This window comes from Silurus meridionalis, chromosome 12 (assembly GCF_014805685.1).
Source record: "Silurus meridionalis isolate SWU-2019-XX chromosome 12, ASM1480568v1, whole genome shotgun sequence".
Classification (NCBI taxonomy): Eukaryota; Metazoa; Chordata; class Actinopteri; order Siluriformes; family Siluridae; genus Silurus; species Silurus meridionalis.
In genome coordinates, this window is record NC_060895.1 from 18,572,825 (window position 1) to 18,590,324 (window position 17,500).

At 35.5% G+C, this 17,500-nt stretch overlaps 1 protein-coding gene across 1 annotated transcript in view; it reads left to right on the forward strand.

The window, feature by feature from the left end:
- The window catches only part of epha4l (eph receptor A4, like), a 43,543-nt gene that overhangs the window by 2,453 nt on the left and 23,590 nt on the right, over positions 1–17,500 (forward strand). Inside the window, exon 3 of the mRNA XM_046862566.1 lies at positions 2,734–3,397. Coding sequence (XP_046718522.1) covers positions 2,734–3,397 — 664 coding nt within the window. The remainder of the gene's footprint in view (positions 1–2,733; positions 3,398–17,500) is intronic.

Here is a 17,500-nt window from a genome sequence, read left to right on the forward strand (position 1 = left end):
GAGACCGGATTGGTTTCACGGGTATTGTCTTTTCATTGCTCAATTTGCAATGGGATTTTGTGAATAATTGGTGGAGGTTATTTATCATAATACAATTTCAGCCCGGATTAATGTCTAATAGTTGATAGTTGGCTGATAGTTTTCAGGACCTTTATTAGTAGAAAAAGAGTAAACCAGTGACTGATTATCTTGTTGGAAAGATTGGTATATTGCTTGGTTGTTTTTCCCCACTGGTTTTACTCATGGTAGATAATTTGATTGGCTAATACGAGAGCAAAACAGTGACCTCCACAGAATGCCAAATAATCTACTATGAACAAATCACTAAAACATCCAACCAAGCAACTTAACACACATTCCAAACAAACTTGAAAGAAAAAAAAAACACTTAACCAACCAACCAACCAACCAACCAACAACCAACCAACCAGCTAAACAACTAACAAAATATTCAGCCAATCAAACAAAAATAAAGAGTAACCAACATAAAAATAAAATAACCAACAGTAAACAAATCTAGTAAATAAAAGTCCACCAACCAACAAACAACCAAATAACCAGTCAGCAACCATCTAACAAACCAAAGAACCCTTTGACCAACCAGCAAATAAAATACTAGCCTGCTAATCATAAAACATAACAATCAACCACCTGACCAATCAGTAAAAAAAAACCTTGACAAGACAACAAATAAAATCACCAGATGGCCACTCATCCAAGAAACAAAAAAACATTTGACCAGACAAAATAACTAGTCAACCAACCAAGAAACATAATAAGCAATCAACAAAACGATCAGTTCTCCAGTTAACAAAACAAAAACCTAATCAGCCAAACCAACAAACAAAACATTATCTTATCTAAAAGGTCACGAACTACAACCAAAATAGAATAGCTTTTATTTATCACACATACACTATAGCACAGTGATATTTCTTTCTTCACAGCTTGTTCAGAACCTGGGGTCAGACTTACAGCGCTACTGAAACATGGAGGGTTAAGGGCCTCGCTCAAGGGCCCAAGAGTGGCAGCTTGGCAAGACCGGGGCTTGAACCCCTGAACTTCCAGTCAGCAACAGAGCCCCTTAACCACTGAAATCCCACTCTCTCTCTCGTAATGACACTATAAATAAATTTAATTAGATAAATAAGATGAATAATTAATCAAAATATAAACAACAGACCAAGTAACATGCCCAGTAAGCATTTAATGATTTTAGAAAAGTGTAAACAAGGTGTCTTTCGCCGGGAGAATTACAGAGCTGCACAATTAAAAAATATAATTAGGCGTGTGATTGTTTTGAGAGAGATCATGATTGTAAATATAATTTGTTGGTAACAGTGATTATGGTAATATATATGGGCTTAGTGTGAAAAGCCTGATTGATCAGACTGCACGAACACCTGCGACCTGCCAGAATGCTCACAGCTTGCTCAGTTCACTTTCAGAGCTGAATGAAACAAGCCAGGCTTCCTGATGAACCAGCAACATAGCAATGCACGTAGTTCATATTTGCTCTTTTTTTTTACGCTGCCTTATGTTGAGGGGGTTTCACATGGTGCTCAAAAGGTTTGGAAATCTCATGTTGCTTTTTGAACATTTTGAATATCCTGTGCATCGTCTTATTTATTTATTTTGTAATAATCTGCAGATTTTGTATTTATCGATATAAATGACCTTATTAAAAACAACTCCTAATAGAACTCTCTAATTCCTGTTTCACCTGCAACTGAGACACACATTTATGAAGTGCTTTAAAAAAGCTTGTAGAGAAGCTTCTCTCGTCCCATAATTCTGGATAATCACTGCAGTGTGTAGGCACGGCAGAGAGCCGTGTAATTTACATATTAGAAGAAAAGCAGATGCTGCAGATCCTTTGGGTTATATTGTGCTTTCCAAAAGGTCTGTTACTATTTTTTTTTTATTTCATATTCATCATTTAAGCAAAAGACATAATTGGAAAAATCCGCCGATTGTAAAAAAAAATAGGATAACTGCATAATGAAACTTTTCACCACCTACTTCCTATTAATAGTAATACTATGATTTTTTCTTCTCTTTCTACTGCTGTTTGCATCATTTGAAAATGCATTTGCGAGACTTTTAAATCTGTCCAAATCTATCCTAATTGCTTAACATCTAGTGCTCAGTGCTTTATAGAAATAAACTACTACCTCTACTATATTAAACCAGTCAAAAATATACATACTTATTTGTATATAAAGGAACACCTGGGTTTTTATTTTTTAGCTTATGCAGACTGGGGTATTGGTGCCACTTGTGTCAGGACATTTGCATTTCAAATCCTCGTTTTGAGATTTTTATGTCTTTATGTACTTATCTTTTAACATTAGGATTTTCTGATCTGGTAACTTTCACATAAAACAAATTGCCAGAACCTACTGCTATAACTGTGTGGCATAATTCTAATAGACAGCGGAAGAGAGCTGTGAGGGTCTGACCACAAACTGTCACAACTATATACAAAGAAATAATCTGCAAACACTTCAATAAAACATAAAGGTCGCAATCGATGTGTGACTAATGATAAACTAATGTTAAATGTTGTCAAATAGAAAAATCAAAAACGTCCTATTTATAAAAATGCAATTTGTATTTAGATATGACTATTTGATACCGTTTAATATAAAATCTAGTTAAAACCATCAAAAAAAGAAATTGTATGTCAGTGTAATGACAGTTCCTCTGAAACATTCTCTGTATGATCCACAGTGGGAAGAGGTGAGCATCATGGACGAGAAGAACGTCCCAATCCGGACGTACCAGGTTTGTAACGTATTGGAGTCAAGTCAGAACAACTGGTTGCGCACGCACTGGATCGAGCGCGGCCGGGCGCAGCGCATCTACATAGAGATCAAGTTCACTTTACGCGACTGCAACAGCCTACCCGGCGTCACAGGCGCTTGCAAAGAGACCTTCAACCTGTACTATCTAGAATCCGACTCGGATGGAGAGCACGGTGTACCTGAGCGGCGCTTCGCTAAGATCGACACGGTGGCGGCCGACGAGAGCTTCACGCAGGTGGACGTGGGGGACCGGGTCATGAAACTGAACACAGAGGTGCGCACTGTGGGCGCACTCAGCCGCAGAGGCTTCTACCTGGCCTTCCAGGACGTGGGCGCATGTGTGGCACTTGTTTCTGTGCGAGTGTTTTATAAGAGATGTCCACTGGTTGTCAGGAACCTGGCCAGCTTCCCTGATACGGTAGCAGGAGCAGATGCTTCAGCGCTGGTGGAAGTGCACGGTGCGTGTGTGGAACACTCGGAGGAGCGCCAAGAGCCCAAAATGTACTGCGGTGCTGACGGGGAGTGGCTGGTTCCCATCGGGACTTGTCTCTGTCAGCCTGGTTACGAGGAACGCAGTGGAAAGTGTCAAGGTAAGAATTTGCTTGTTTCTAGATATTCAACATGGCCTTCTCTCTAGATAATCCTCCTCCTTCCTATTTCTAGATGTTCATCCATCTTTTGCATTAAGAATTCTTGCCTCTTTTTTTCTACAGTAGTGTGTTTGGTTTGTCCTGAGATTTCCAGCTTTGTCCTATTTCCAAAAACTTCTTTTCTTTTCCATATCCAGATAATTAAGCTCAACATATTTATAGATATGTGATGATATGTATATGTTGTAGATATTTGTAGATATCCTCGACATCAACGACATCCTGCCTCCAGATTCTCAATCACTCCAACCTGTCTAGATATTCAGCAGCTCTTTATTTCTTTAATAAATACTGATCCCTTTTCTGTCTCTTCTGTCTTTTTTTTTCTCTTGCTGTTCATCTTTCTCCTGTCTCTAGATATCGTTACCTCCCTTTTCTTTAGACATGCTTGTCTCTTTTCCATCACTGCTGTATATATTCAGCACTCTCCTGTCATTGATCATTTTTATACTCCAGATTCTGCCTCTTTCTTCAGTTATTCGTCCTTTTTGTGCCTCTCGTTTCCCATCCATTTATTCTTGCAAACATCCACCTCTTGAACCATTTATCCATCCATCCTTTTTTATAGCCTTAACGCACCCATCTGTCCAGCTCGTATCACTGAGGCAGCACAGTTGGTGATGCATCTCTTGTCATGGTTATTGCAGTATTGGGCTGCACTAAATGCATCATTAAAAGCTGCAGTTATTTTATTTCATTTAGCTGTCAGGTTCAGTTTGTATCGATCTGACGTATTTGTGGTCACTTATTAACTGAGCACTTTTGAGTATGCAGTGAGCATGCTGTGTCCTGCAGTATATCACACCGTCACACACTCCGAGCTGTGCGTGTCAGCATGTGTTAAACTGGGACTCAGAACGAGTAAAGCTTGTTTAGTAGTTGTTTGTGTTTTCCTGTTTTTGGTGGTGATTAGTTATCTGTGGCATCATCTGCATTCAGCTCATTCAGAGAACGCACACTAAGTTGCGATGACACGAAGCGCTGTACAGAGGCGCACTGAAACGTGGAGAGAGAGAGAATGTAGAAAGCAGTGAGAAATGATATGAGAGACAAGAAACGTTGAGCTTGAGTGGTCCTTTTTATTTTTCCAGTTCTGCTGTAAAGGTTTTTGCTCGGAGTCTCACAAATCCTGAAGCACACACAGCCATGCTTTTGAAAAATGGACATTTCCAAAATTCTTATAAAATATAAAGAAATGATATTAAAATGTAATGGAATTAAATATAATTTATTGGTACCTATAATTTAGCATAATATAAAAATATCACATCACTAGCAATTATTTATGTATTAATAAACATCATTCTTATCCATTTTTTAGTTTTGTATGCATGATAAAAGAAATGCAGCTTATCTCGTTACTTGGAAATCTTAAAGGTCTCAATGTTGAAAAATGTGTTTGAACAGGAAGTTCTGGAGATTAAAGGTTCACTATTCGCAAGCAATTACCCTACAAGTCCCTGTGTACATTGTTACTGTAAAAATAGTAGCATATAAGAAAGAGCATGTATTATAAGGGAGTTTTTCCTTGCCACAGTCACCCAGGCTGCTCATCAGGGATAAATGCACACCATTCACCTTAACTCTTAAAATTCTGTAAAGCTGCTTTGAGACAATGTCTGTTGTGAAAAGCGCTATAGAGCTACTATTATAGAATAATAATTAATGCTGTAAGTGTGTGTGTGTGTGTGTGTGTGTATATATATATATATATGTATATATATATATATATATATATATATATATATATATATATATATATATATATATATATATATATATATATATATATATATATATATATATATATATATATATATATATATATATATATATATATATATATATATATATATATATATATATATATATATATATATATATATATATATATATATATATATATATATATATATATATATATATATATATATATATATGTATATATATATATATATATATATATATATATATATATATATATATACATATATATATATATATATATATATATATATATATATATATATATATATATATATATATATATATATATATATATATATATATATACATATATATATATATATATATATATATATATATATATATATATATATATATATATATATATATATATATATATGTATATATATTTTTAATATATTTATATATATATATATATATGCATAATTATACATAATTATAATTTATAATGTCATAAAACTTGGGTCTGAGAATTTAATTTTTTCATGTAATTTCATGATATTCTGAAAATCGCTCAGTCATACTAATAGAATTATTGCTTTTATAAAAATCACGAATTTAATAGTATACAGAATGAAGTTTAAAGAAGTATAGTATTAATATTGATCCTACTTCAACATACTATTTTGGTCAAAACCAAAGTTAAGACATTAACATTATGAAAGTGGCCTGCTGAGAACCTGAGAAATATATTTAGGAGATTTCTGCACATAAGTTCTGAAAGAAAACTAGTAGTTTATTTGCCATTTTAATTGTATATTTCTTACAGGTTTTGACAATTTTAGATATTAATTCATTCTTAGACATTAACTCCCTAATTATACTCTTAAAAGAAAAATTTCAAAAGGATTAAAACTTTGTTAAGATCATGTTAAACATTAGGCTGCAGTATAGGTATTTATACTGTATATTTATTTATTTATTTATTTATTTATTTATTATTTTGTTTAATAGTGGTAATTTCAAATTTAAACACTTAAAAACTAGATTACTAGACTCATAGTGATACACACACACACACACACACACACACACACACACACACACACACACACATTTACACACTTTCTCCAGTCTTCAGAATTTCCCTCACTGTTATTAGGGTTACGGTCGCCACCCATGACATTTGATCTTAGAGGTAAAAGGCTAAAGGTTACATTCCCTCTCAGCTCTCAAGTGTAGTTGCCCTGACCTGTTTGAAGTTCCTTTAGTGGGTTTGTGCATGTTTGAAAGTGTGTGTTTAGAGAGAGTGTATGTCCATCAGACTGATTATATCAGATTATGGTAAGCAGACAGTTGTAATTTTGCAAATGGAGTTTGTGGTTTAAACCTGCAGAGACAAACTTAAACTTGCATTTGGATAATGCAAGTCCACTGATTCTTTGCTGACGGGGGTGATGGGGGGAGGAGGGGGTGCACTCGTTTTGGGGTGGTGTTGATGTTTGTTGCGAGATGGAAGGGGTTTAGGGGTGTGAAAGAGGCAAAGCGTAAGGTTGAAGGTCACCGCTCCTCCATCTATCTCCGGCTTCTTAGCTGACAGCGCAAGAGGCGAAATTTATTAAGACATCAAAACTCTGACAGCATTGGTTTGACATGACACCATAGAGACACTCTCATGGGAAAGATAAAGATAGAGAGAGTGCATATGAGAGAGAGAGAGAGAGAGAGAGAGAGAGAGAGAGAGAGGCAGAGTACTTTGGTTTTAGGTTCTCTAGCCTTGCAACTTTAAACTTTAAAAAAATTCACTACATCTTTTATGTTACTTTCTTCATAAATTTAAAGGTTCTAAAGTCCATGAGTGACAATGTTTTACTATCTGAGACTGTAATTTTATTATTTGCAAATCCATAATTAACTTTGCAATCTGAAGCTGCGATTATGACCTAAGTACAGTATTCATATTTTAACTATGAACCATTTTGGATTTTCTGGTTTTGCTAGTAGGCAAGCACAATGGCGCAGTGGGTAGCTTTGCCACCTCACAGCTCCAGTGTGTAATTCTGAGCCTGGCTTATGCTCATTGTAGAATTGTCTGAGCGGGTTTTCTTTTGTCCTCTCACCTCATACATGTAGGTGATTCGGACCCTCTAACTTGCCCCTAGGTGTGAATGATTGGTGGTATTTTCACCTCTCACATTCTATTTCCGAAATAAACCCCACATAAATTCACACTGACCCTGACCTTGATAAAACAATTGTTAAAGATGAATGGATGACTGGTTATGATATAAAAGCACACGATCACACTATGAACTTGTGATAAAACAATCACATCACAACATGAGCTCATTACCGTAACATTAACTCACTTCACAGTTGAGGAGAATTTGCAAATTTACAGCTACGAAATTGTAAAACTTTATATAGCATGGTATGCGTATAAAATGTGACTAAAAAAATTAAACATAAATAAGTAAAGCATACTTTAATAAAACCATGTGGCAACTTTATTGCTAGTTCAATTAGCTGTAACTAAAATAATTTGCAACGGAAATTAATCACCATTATTTCCAAATTGTCTCGAAAGTAACCAGTACTTCAGTACAGTAATGAATTAAAAACTAACTCTGTGTAAACTTAAGTTGCTCAGACTCTTGGTGCAAGTGTTTAAACACATAGTGGAACTTTATGTTTGTAGTCATTTTATTGAAATTGCTTCAAATCTGTTGACTGATAGCAAAACATTTCCCACAAGAAATATTAAATAATTGAATTGAATTGAAAAAATATTTAATTTCTGAAGGTCTAATCCTTTATTATATGGTATTTTTCAAGGTTGTTTTTTTTACAGGTGACCTGGTTGTGTGAGTAAGATTGAGGAAGGGTTTGCTATTCATTTTTTTTGTGTGTAGTTGATAAAAGCTAGCAACTAAAGTCTGTGTAATTGCTAACTTGTGCACCACCCACAAGCCCACATCCAGGCTTAAGGGACTTTTTTATTTTTGACAGGAGGGTTTTTCTGGATGCATTATTACCATCAGTCAAAAGATTTTTGTTCAGCATGAAAGCCTGGGCCTTGTGTTTCTTGCCTGAATGATTTAGAAACACACACGTGCGTGCGCACACACGCACGCACTCACGCACACACACACTTAATCTCTGAAATATTTAGTTACACATTTAAACATATAAATGATATTAAATATATTTAAGTTAATGTGTTATAATTTACCAGAACAAATCTTTTCATTTGTTCTGGTAAAAAAGCCTGGACAAGATCATGAAATGCCAGTCAATGTAATTTTATTTGCCATTGTTGGTTAAAGAAAAAACAGTAGACAGGAATCAGTATAGAAATCCAGAGTATAAATTAGATCTAAGCAAAATGTTTTGTTTGGCAGGACATAGTCTAGGTGTAGTTTGGAATTGCTGAGATACTTTTGCAACAAACAACACATTTAATTTTACAAAAAGCTTTCAGCACTAAGAGCAATTATTTGCAGACATCTGAGGGCTGGCAGTTAATAAAGCCAAAGTTAACACAACAACATTAGTTCAATGGAAGTTTTTTGCGGAACACAATGTTTTTTTGTTGTTGTTTGTTTTCCTTTTTTTTGTCTGAGACACTAATAAGGCTTTTTTAAAAAGATTTTTAGCAATAACATTATTTATTTATTTATTTATTTATTTATTTTTTATTTATCTATTTATTTATTCTCTCTCAGATTTTTCTAAATTGATGTCTCTATTTTTAAGAATCCAATAAATGTATTCTTAAAAATAAAGACATCAATTTAAAAAAAATCCACTATTATTCTTTTTTTCACTATTACACTGACGTTTTTATTTGATTAGTATTTAATTATGTTTTATACAGATAATTTGCAATAAAAAAAAATTTTAAGTTTTAAATGAATATAACTTCAAAAAATACCTGGTGTCCTCCATTATGGCTTAGAATAAAAAAAGCAAACATTTTGTAACAGTATATACTACAAGATTCACTCGTCATTTCTACTAGCACATTTTGAAGTCTGTGTGTGTGTATGTGTGTGTGTGTGTTTTATTAAGACACCATTAACCAAGTGCTTAGAGTACTGCAGCTCCAAACCACTCTGCTTTCGTTCCTCTCTCATCAGCAGCTGTCATTACTGGTGAATCTCAGCCTGAACGTTGACATGACATTGAGCTAACACTCGGCTAACGTTTCTGTGCAGAGAAATCATTTCTTCACTGTCAGCACTCATTAACAGTCTATGGAGAGTTATAACAGGAGACGCATTTGAAAGCTCGACATACAGAAAGCATATGGCTCTGCTGCCCCCTCTTCATCCCTCTCACTTTTTGTGTGTGTGTGTGTGTGTGTGTGTGTGTGTGTGCTTGTGTGTGTGTGAAGTGGGAGACGATGGACGGCTGAAAAGCGGGAGACTGAGTGGATTAGCATGTCAAAAGCTCCTGAATTAATAGCCTCTTTCTCTCTCTCTTGCTTTGGTCTTTCTTTGCCTCTCTCCATCTTTATTTCATACTGAGGGGAAAAAAGAGAACGGGAACGTCATAGGCAGACAGAGGGGGAGAGATAAATAAAACAGAAATGGGGAGAGAGAAAATAAAAGGACGAGACAAAAAGAGACAGGTGGATGGAGTAAAGCTAAAAGAGAAATAAAGCACTTGTCTACTTGGGGGAAAAAATCAATATATTCTTCATTTTGTTGTATAAGTCGCACTGATGGAGGTTTTTTACGTTATATAAGATGTTCTGTGTGGAATAGGCTGGTGTAGACCACAGTATAGTCTAGTTAACTCGTAGTTTAGTTTTTCTTTGAGGAATGGACAATATTGGGTTGTAAATCCATCTTCCGTTACTATATAATCACCATGTAATGGTGCTTTATTGCTCCTTCAAGGCTCCTTAAAGCTCTTTGCTCAGGAAAGTCTTATTTTTCTCCTCATTTGAACCCATGACTCATATGAAAATATATGTATGTGATATATGTGTATGAGTTGCTTTGTACGAAAAAAGAAAGTAGAGCGGAGGTGTGCAATGTCTTTCTGGATCGGGGACAGAGCTCATTTCAAGATCAAATACATAAAGTATAAACCGCCAGATTTATACTAATGTCAGATTTATTTCATGACAATGTTGTAAATTCGGCGGCATTTGTATTATAGATCAGAAAAGGGCATTCACGTATTACAAATCTTTAACGTGAAATTATTTATTAAAGACTTTTGTTTTCATGTATGTAAGATTGTACATTTCTGCTTAATTAAATTTAATACCAGCTCTATTGCAATAATCTGCTTAGATTCAAGGGGTTTTGTTGGTGGAGTTCCAGATTGTATACTGCAGGTTGGTCACATTTGGCTACAGAGCTTTTTTTTTCAAAAGAAGCCTTTTGTCATCCTGTTCCCTAATTCCTCTCAAGAATTTATTTGTATGTCGCTGAAGACAGCAATGATCTTTCCAATCATGGTCCAAAGGATTGAAGGATTTAGACTTTAAAAAAGTACCGAAAACCCTACATGAGCAAACTACTAATAACACTGGATTAGCTGTAATGATCATGTTTTATTGTATATTAGTTCACTTTTTAGCTTAAGATGTCAGAAAGAGGGGGATAAAAAGAGAAAATATCTTACAGGCTGGAAAATTCATAATACATTTGTCGCAACAGTTGTCTGGTCAGAGCAAAAGAATAAATGAAAGAGAAGATAGGGGGGTTTCTGAAGTTTTCCTCCATTTGTTTTCCACCAGCTCCCGTGTCTGCGTTTGATATGACCGTACTAGCGTATTACATCGCTTTCGCTTTCTCTGTTTCTTAACAGTAGGCTCTGATGAGTCTCTCCCTCTCAGATGTCTATCTTAAAGTTTTTAAACGGAGGACGTAGGTGGTCTTTTTATTTAGTCTCTTTCTCGCATTCGTAATGCAGAGAAGGATCAGTGAGCTACAAAAGAGTGGAATTTCTCGACATGTAATTTCCCCGCATCTTACACACTGACAAAACACAGCTGGATTTGGTATTTGACTAGACATGTGCTGGTCTTAAACCTTTCATATCACGATAATTGCTTTGGTGCTTATGAGGGTTTGTGGTGAACATTTGAAACGCTTACTGGCATGATTACAAAGGATTTGACGCAACGGAATTAGTAGATTTTCTTCAATAATTGCTTATTTACCAAATTTCTAAAGAATTTTAGGATTTTACAAACATCAACACTGACTTTAGTGAACGACAAAAAAACTCTAAAATGGTAAAAACGTACTGCACATTTGAAGCGATGTCACAGGATTGTCACTACACACTACTCACTAACCAACCAGACACACAGCAGGAAAATGAGCACAGCTAGACTAAGAAGGAGACAGGGTCTGTTTTAGTCCTAAAGAACAACATGATGTCTGCATTTGATGGGAAACAACAGCTCATTAAAATACTCTTCTTTTGCACTCAGACGCACGTATTAAGACGTCGCTTGCTGTGTAGATAATCTAAGAGAGAATCATGTTAAGAACCGGGACAGTGTTTCACAGTGGTTGGTAAATCCTGTATTTTCTATACTTGTCTCTAATTGTTAGTCAATATATACATCCAGGAAGCCAAACAAAAGTGCATATGGATGGGAAACTGTTAATGCAGTAGTTTAACAGTAGTTTTAATTTTAGGGGGAAAAAGTCAATTTAAAGGAAATGTTTTTGAAATCGCTTGCACATAATGTTAAGAAAAAAATTACGTTATTGATAAATTTATGGATGTTGAATTTATAATATTTGAATTTATGAGCTTTTACACAGGTTTTATTTGATAAAATGTGCTTGAATGAGACAGAAATAAACCAGCATTGCTAGAGCATAGCAGTGTTCTGATGTAAAGCAATATACAGTCATATAGATATGAGGTATGTGTACTGTATATGTGTCGTTGCTATGGTTTGACATCTTCTAAATTTGACTCCCATCAACCCACAGATCACATAACACACACACACACACACACACACACATAAATACATACGAACACACACGGACATGCCCCAAATGCTTGCTATTTAACACCCATCCTCTAGAACACACAAGTATGTCATTGTTATTTTCATTGCGCACAACCGCACTTACACACACACACACACATGCACGCACGCACACACACACACACACACACACACACACACACACACACACACACACACACACACAACATGCACACTTTGGGTATGGGGAAAAACATATCCTCAAGTAACCGTGCCACTGTAAATACACACTAAATATTCATTATTTTTAAGGAACAATATTTAAAATGGAAGAGGTTTGACATTTTTCTCACAGGGTTATTCTTTCAGAGAAAAAAAAAGAGATATTTTTGAAAAAGTACTGATGGCACATCAGTTTAAGAAAAACTTAATGTGGTGTTATTTATTAGGATAATGAAATAGTCCCACCCTAGCACACACAGACGTTAGCATGCTTTATCGAAGTTTCGATTGTCACAACAGTTCTTTTACAGGATTGTGTAACTATATTCCCGAAATAAAGACCTCATTTCAAACTTTCATGGAACTCTCATAAGATAATGTAGTAAAGTATTAGGGACGCATACTCTCTGAGGACACACAGTGCTTCTGCTGATTTTTACATGACTGAAACAAGGACCTGTAAATGACAGCTGTGCTTATGCTAAATTGTATAGGTTTTATATAAGAGGCACACAATACTGCACAAACATGTTGCATGTTCAGCTAATGGAAGTGACAGTAAGTGTGTATGCTATGAATATTACTGGATGCTGTGTATTGTGTAGTGTATTGTATAACTGATTATTGAATTTATATTGGATTCTAGAAAATAATTAGAGATTAGAGGTTAAAGGTTCATAGGACAAACATGTGTGTGTGTGTGTGTGTGTGTGTGTGTGTGTGTGTATGAGTGTGTGTGTGTGCGTGTATGTGTGTGTGTGTTTAGAATTAACAATGGGTGTGTTTAAATCGAGAGGAATTAACAGTTTTTACAATATACACCACTACCACCCACAGTTATTCTCTCTCTCTCTCTCTCTCTCTCTCTCTCTCTCTCTCTTTCTCTTTCTTTTATACACACACACACACACACACACACACACACACACACACACACACACACACACACACACACACACACACACACACACACACACACACACACACACACAAACACACACACACTACAGAAGGTGTTCCAGGCACAGACAGTCTGTTGTATCTGTACGCATTTTCCCGTAGATTACCTAAACAAACAGTCTAAATATAACCATTTCTCTCTATGATAGCCTTCTTATATGATCGAATGCTTTTCTCCTTTGGCAGGTACAACACACACACACACACACACACACACACACACACACACACACACACACACACACACACACACATTGATATACTGGTTTGCTTATTGTAAGATAAAGTATTTTATTAAATACCATAATTTTATCCAACCATAAGCCTCAGCATTAATATATTCTAGATAAAAAAAATTATTATATTACTTTATAGTTAAATGTTAGCTTATAATGAACACACTAAAATCTTTTTCTTTATTTAAAAAAACCATAAAATAATGTTTGTATTGGTCATAATGGAACAATGTATGCCCTAGATGTGAGAAATAGGGTCAACATGCAAGTTTCATATTTTGTTTGGTATTTAATTAAGCATACATTTGTGAATGTGTTCATAAAGTTGCTGATATTAGTATGGTTAAAGTTTATGGCTTGCTAGTAGAGGTCAACCGAAATGGAATTTCTGTGGCTGATGCCGATATTTAGAAATCAGGGCAGCCGATGACTGATATTCTTGTTTTCTCCCTTTATCACATAAAATATAATGCTATTTAATTATAAGACATAATACAGAACATTGCTAAAATTAAACATTAACTGAACATCACAAAACTCTCCAATCAGTGGACTTGTTACCAGGTTTTAGTATTTGAGCCTACCTGTAGCCTAAACTACAGCTAACAATATGGTTCCCAAAATTTACTCTCATTTTCTCTCCAAATGCAACATAATATTTAACCAATGAAATTATTTTAGGCTAGATTTAGAATGAGTGATAAAATCTCAAAGCCCTGGACACACCAAGCTAACGCTCGGGCGTCTGGGAAGGTCAGTGGGGAATCAGCAATGGAGCTTGTCAGCAACTACGAGAACTCTGATTGGCTAATTAGTTTAGTGAATGAACACACAAGAAAAAAAGAGAACACGCAGTTATCCCCAATTTAGCAGGCATGATTAAAATAAGTTTAACGGATCCGTTAGTAATAATTGCGGCAGGTGTAAACTCAGCTTGCTTTAGAATTTTACTGTTGTAGTGCTTCCATTTTCCCTGGTATGAGAATTATGTTCTTCTACACAAGCGTAAAACGTACACACATGTGCCTGTCTAATATTCAGCCTAATTTGCAGCACAATAGGACGATGCCAATTAATTTAAAAATGACCAAATTCAGTCAGATTAATCAGCCGGCCCATCAATCGGTCGACCTCTACTTGTTAGTGTAATAAATTGCTTTAGTTAAAGAGGCCCTAATGTTAGATTTATCACATTGACTTGATAGCTGAAGTCTGTCTTAGATTTATGTTGGTCATATGGAAATATTTTTACCATTTGCCATTGATTTATCTGTAATCCTTTATTTAGTTATAATAATATTTTATAAAATATAATAACGCTTTTTATGCAGTACTCTGTCCAAAATAAGGAAGTTTAGAAGATTGTACCTCTGCCAAAACATGCTACCTAAGGAGTCATAATATTATATAAAATCTTATATTAAACTTTTTTTGAACTGGCTGTGATAAAGAATGAGTGATACATAATTACAGTGCATTGATTATTATTTATTGTCTTGTTTTCTAAGGTCATAAACTGCTAGAAGTTAGCAACAAGCCACTGTGTAATTAAACATGACATTCTGTTTTACCAGCTGTAGACTTTTGTCCTTGGAAACACTGGAGTATGTGTATGTATGTGTGTTTGAGTGTGAAAATGAGACAAAATGTAATTTTGTCACATGCTTCCTGTTACAAAAGAATAGTAGCCTGGATCTTTTGGTTTTAACAGTGGAAACATATCCTGCCAGATACACACCCAAACTGCCACACAGCAAAGCACACACACACACACACACACACACACACACACACACACACACACATACACACACACCCCAAAACGTCCTGACCAACAAAATAAGGAACATTAACATGTTCTTAGAAAGATACACACAAAATACTTCACAAATGAGGAGCTATGAAAATGTGCTGAAAAATCTGTGGCTCATCAATATATCCACAGAAATTCATTCTCTAATTGGGCAACATCAAAATGTTTCTACTAAGTTTGCCTAAAGACAGCACCTATTAAAATGTCTCAAAAAAATTATGTTACAAACCTACAAAATGTCCCCTTAAAGCCACACTGCAGACAGGCACCATGAAAATGTCCTCTTAAGTCAAGTCAAGAGTCAAGAAGCTTTTATTGTCATTTCAACCATATATAGCTGATGCAGTATACAGTGAAATGAGACAACGTTTCTCCTGAACCCAGGTGCTACATAAAACAACATAAAAACAACAGTCACAGTACAGAAGAACAAAGGGCCAGGAACTAAGATCCTCACCACATAAAGTTAAGTGGAACAAACAAAAGACTATGTAAAAAACCTTAAAAACAGGGTCTATCAAAATGTCCCCACAAAGTCAACTTCAATTGAGCACCTTAAAAATCCCCCCTTAAATTAACAATGAAAATGGAGGCCAACAGCATGTCCCCAGAGAGAGACAACATTGATTATATCACCAGTTATAATTATTAAAAAATAGGGGCTATTATAATCTACACAGAATCTATTGAAATAGGTCAATGGGCAAATTTCATCACCACAAAGGAAGCAAACTACAGGCAAACGCCTCTTGTGATTCAATCACTTTATTCTTTTTGTATCTGGCAGCTCGAAACGCGAAAGAACTTTGAAATGAAAACGTTTATCTGATAGGCTGCCTATCCAGGGTGTAGTAGATTGTGCCAGAGATAAGCTCATTGTATCTTTATGGCCGGGAAATGGGCCTACGTGTTGAAAGGAACATAAAGTGTGTTTAATTTAAGGAAATTGTACAACAATGTTTCAGTTGGTTATGTAAAGAGCTACCTGACATAACAAAGTCAAAAACACCAAGAATACTAGTGAATTCAGTGCGGCTAATGAAGACAGCCAACACATCTACTGGAGCTCACTTTGGGAAGAAGGTTGGAGTTTTTAGTGGTGTCAGTCTTTGGTACACAGGATATCTCTAAATAAAATATCAGAGAAATCCGAATGAATACAGTGCTAAATATAAAATAAAAAATAAAACAAGCAAAACAGGGCCTATAAAATGTCCTGACAAAGATGAAAATGGAGACTATTAAAATATCCCTTAAAAAGACAATCAAAAGAGACAATCAGAATGTCTTTACAAGGAGACCATAAAAGGCTGAACCATCTTGTCCCTGCAAAGCAATCAAGAACTGTGGCCATCAAAATGTCCCTATATTATTATGAAATTGATTATGAAACTGATTTTTTAACACGAGTGTGTGGTTTTGTGTGTGTGTGTGTGTGTGTGTGTGTGTGTGTGTGTGTGTGTAGGGGGGCATTTTTGTATGTATCAGGCCATTAGAAGACTTTGGCCTCATCTAGGTGGTTTTACATTGATGCACGCAGCGTTGATGCTTAACTAGCCTTCATGATTTAGTTAGTGATAAAGCTTGTAGATGGAGGTCAAGGTTAACGTGAGGGTCTGAGAGACTCATCAATCAGAGTGATGGGACTCGCTGGCCGCATGTTCCTCATCCATCACACTCATGCGCTCGCTTCCCCCGAGCCTGTGCTAATCGTTAATCAGATGCTAAAGCCTGGTAGAACAGCTGTCTTGCACAGGAAACTGCTCGATGTCTCACTTAAACTGGGTGTGTAAAGAAGGTTTTTTTGCATCAGGAAGTTCAAAGCCTATTCACACAATGACTCCGAAGCAATCTATTTTTCTGGCATGTCTTTACCATCTAGACAGAATGTTGTCTAATGATATAGGCTTTATATCAATAAGAAAAATTCTGCTTTTCTTTTATATCAGAAGCTCCCCACCGTACGAACGAGTTACGTTCCGAACGACTGTTCGTACCATGAATTTGTTCGTAAGATGTTGTTACCTTGTTTGTTATTGACTACTCATATCTCCTAATGATGTAAGAGCTAGAATTACTATGAAATAAACAATAAAATATACCAAAAAAATAAATTTCAAAATTCATTAGCC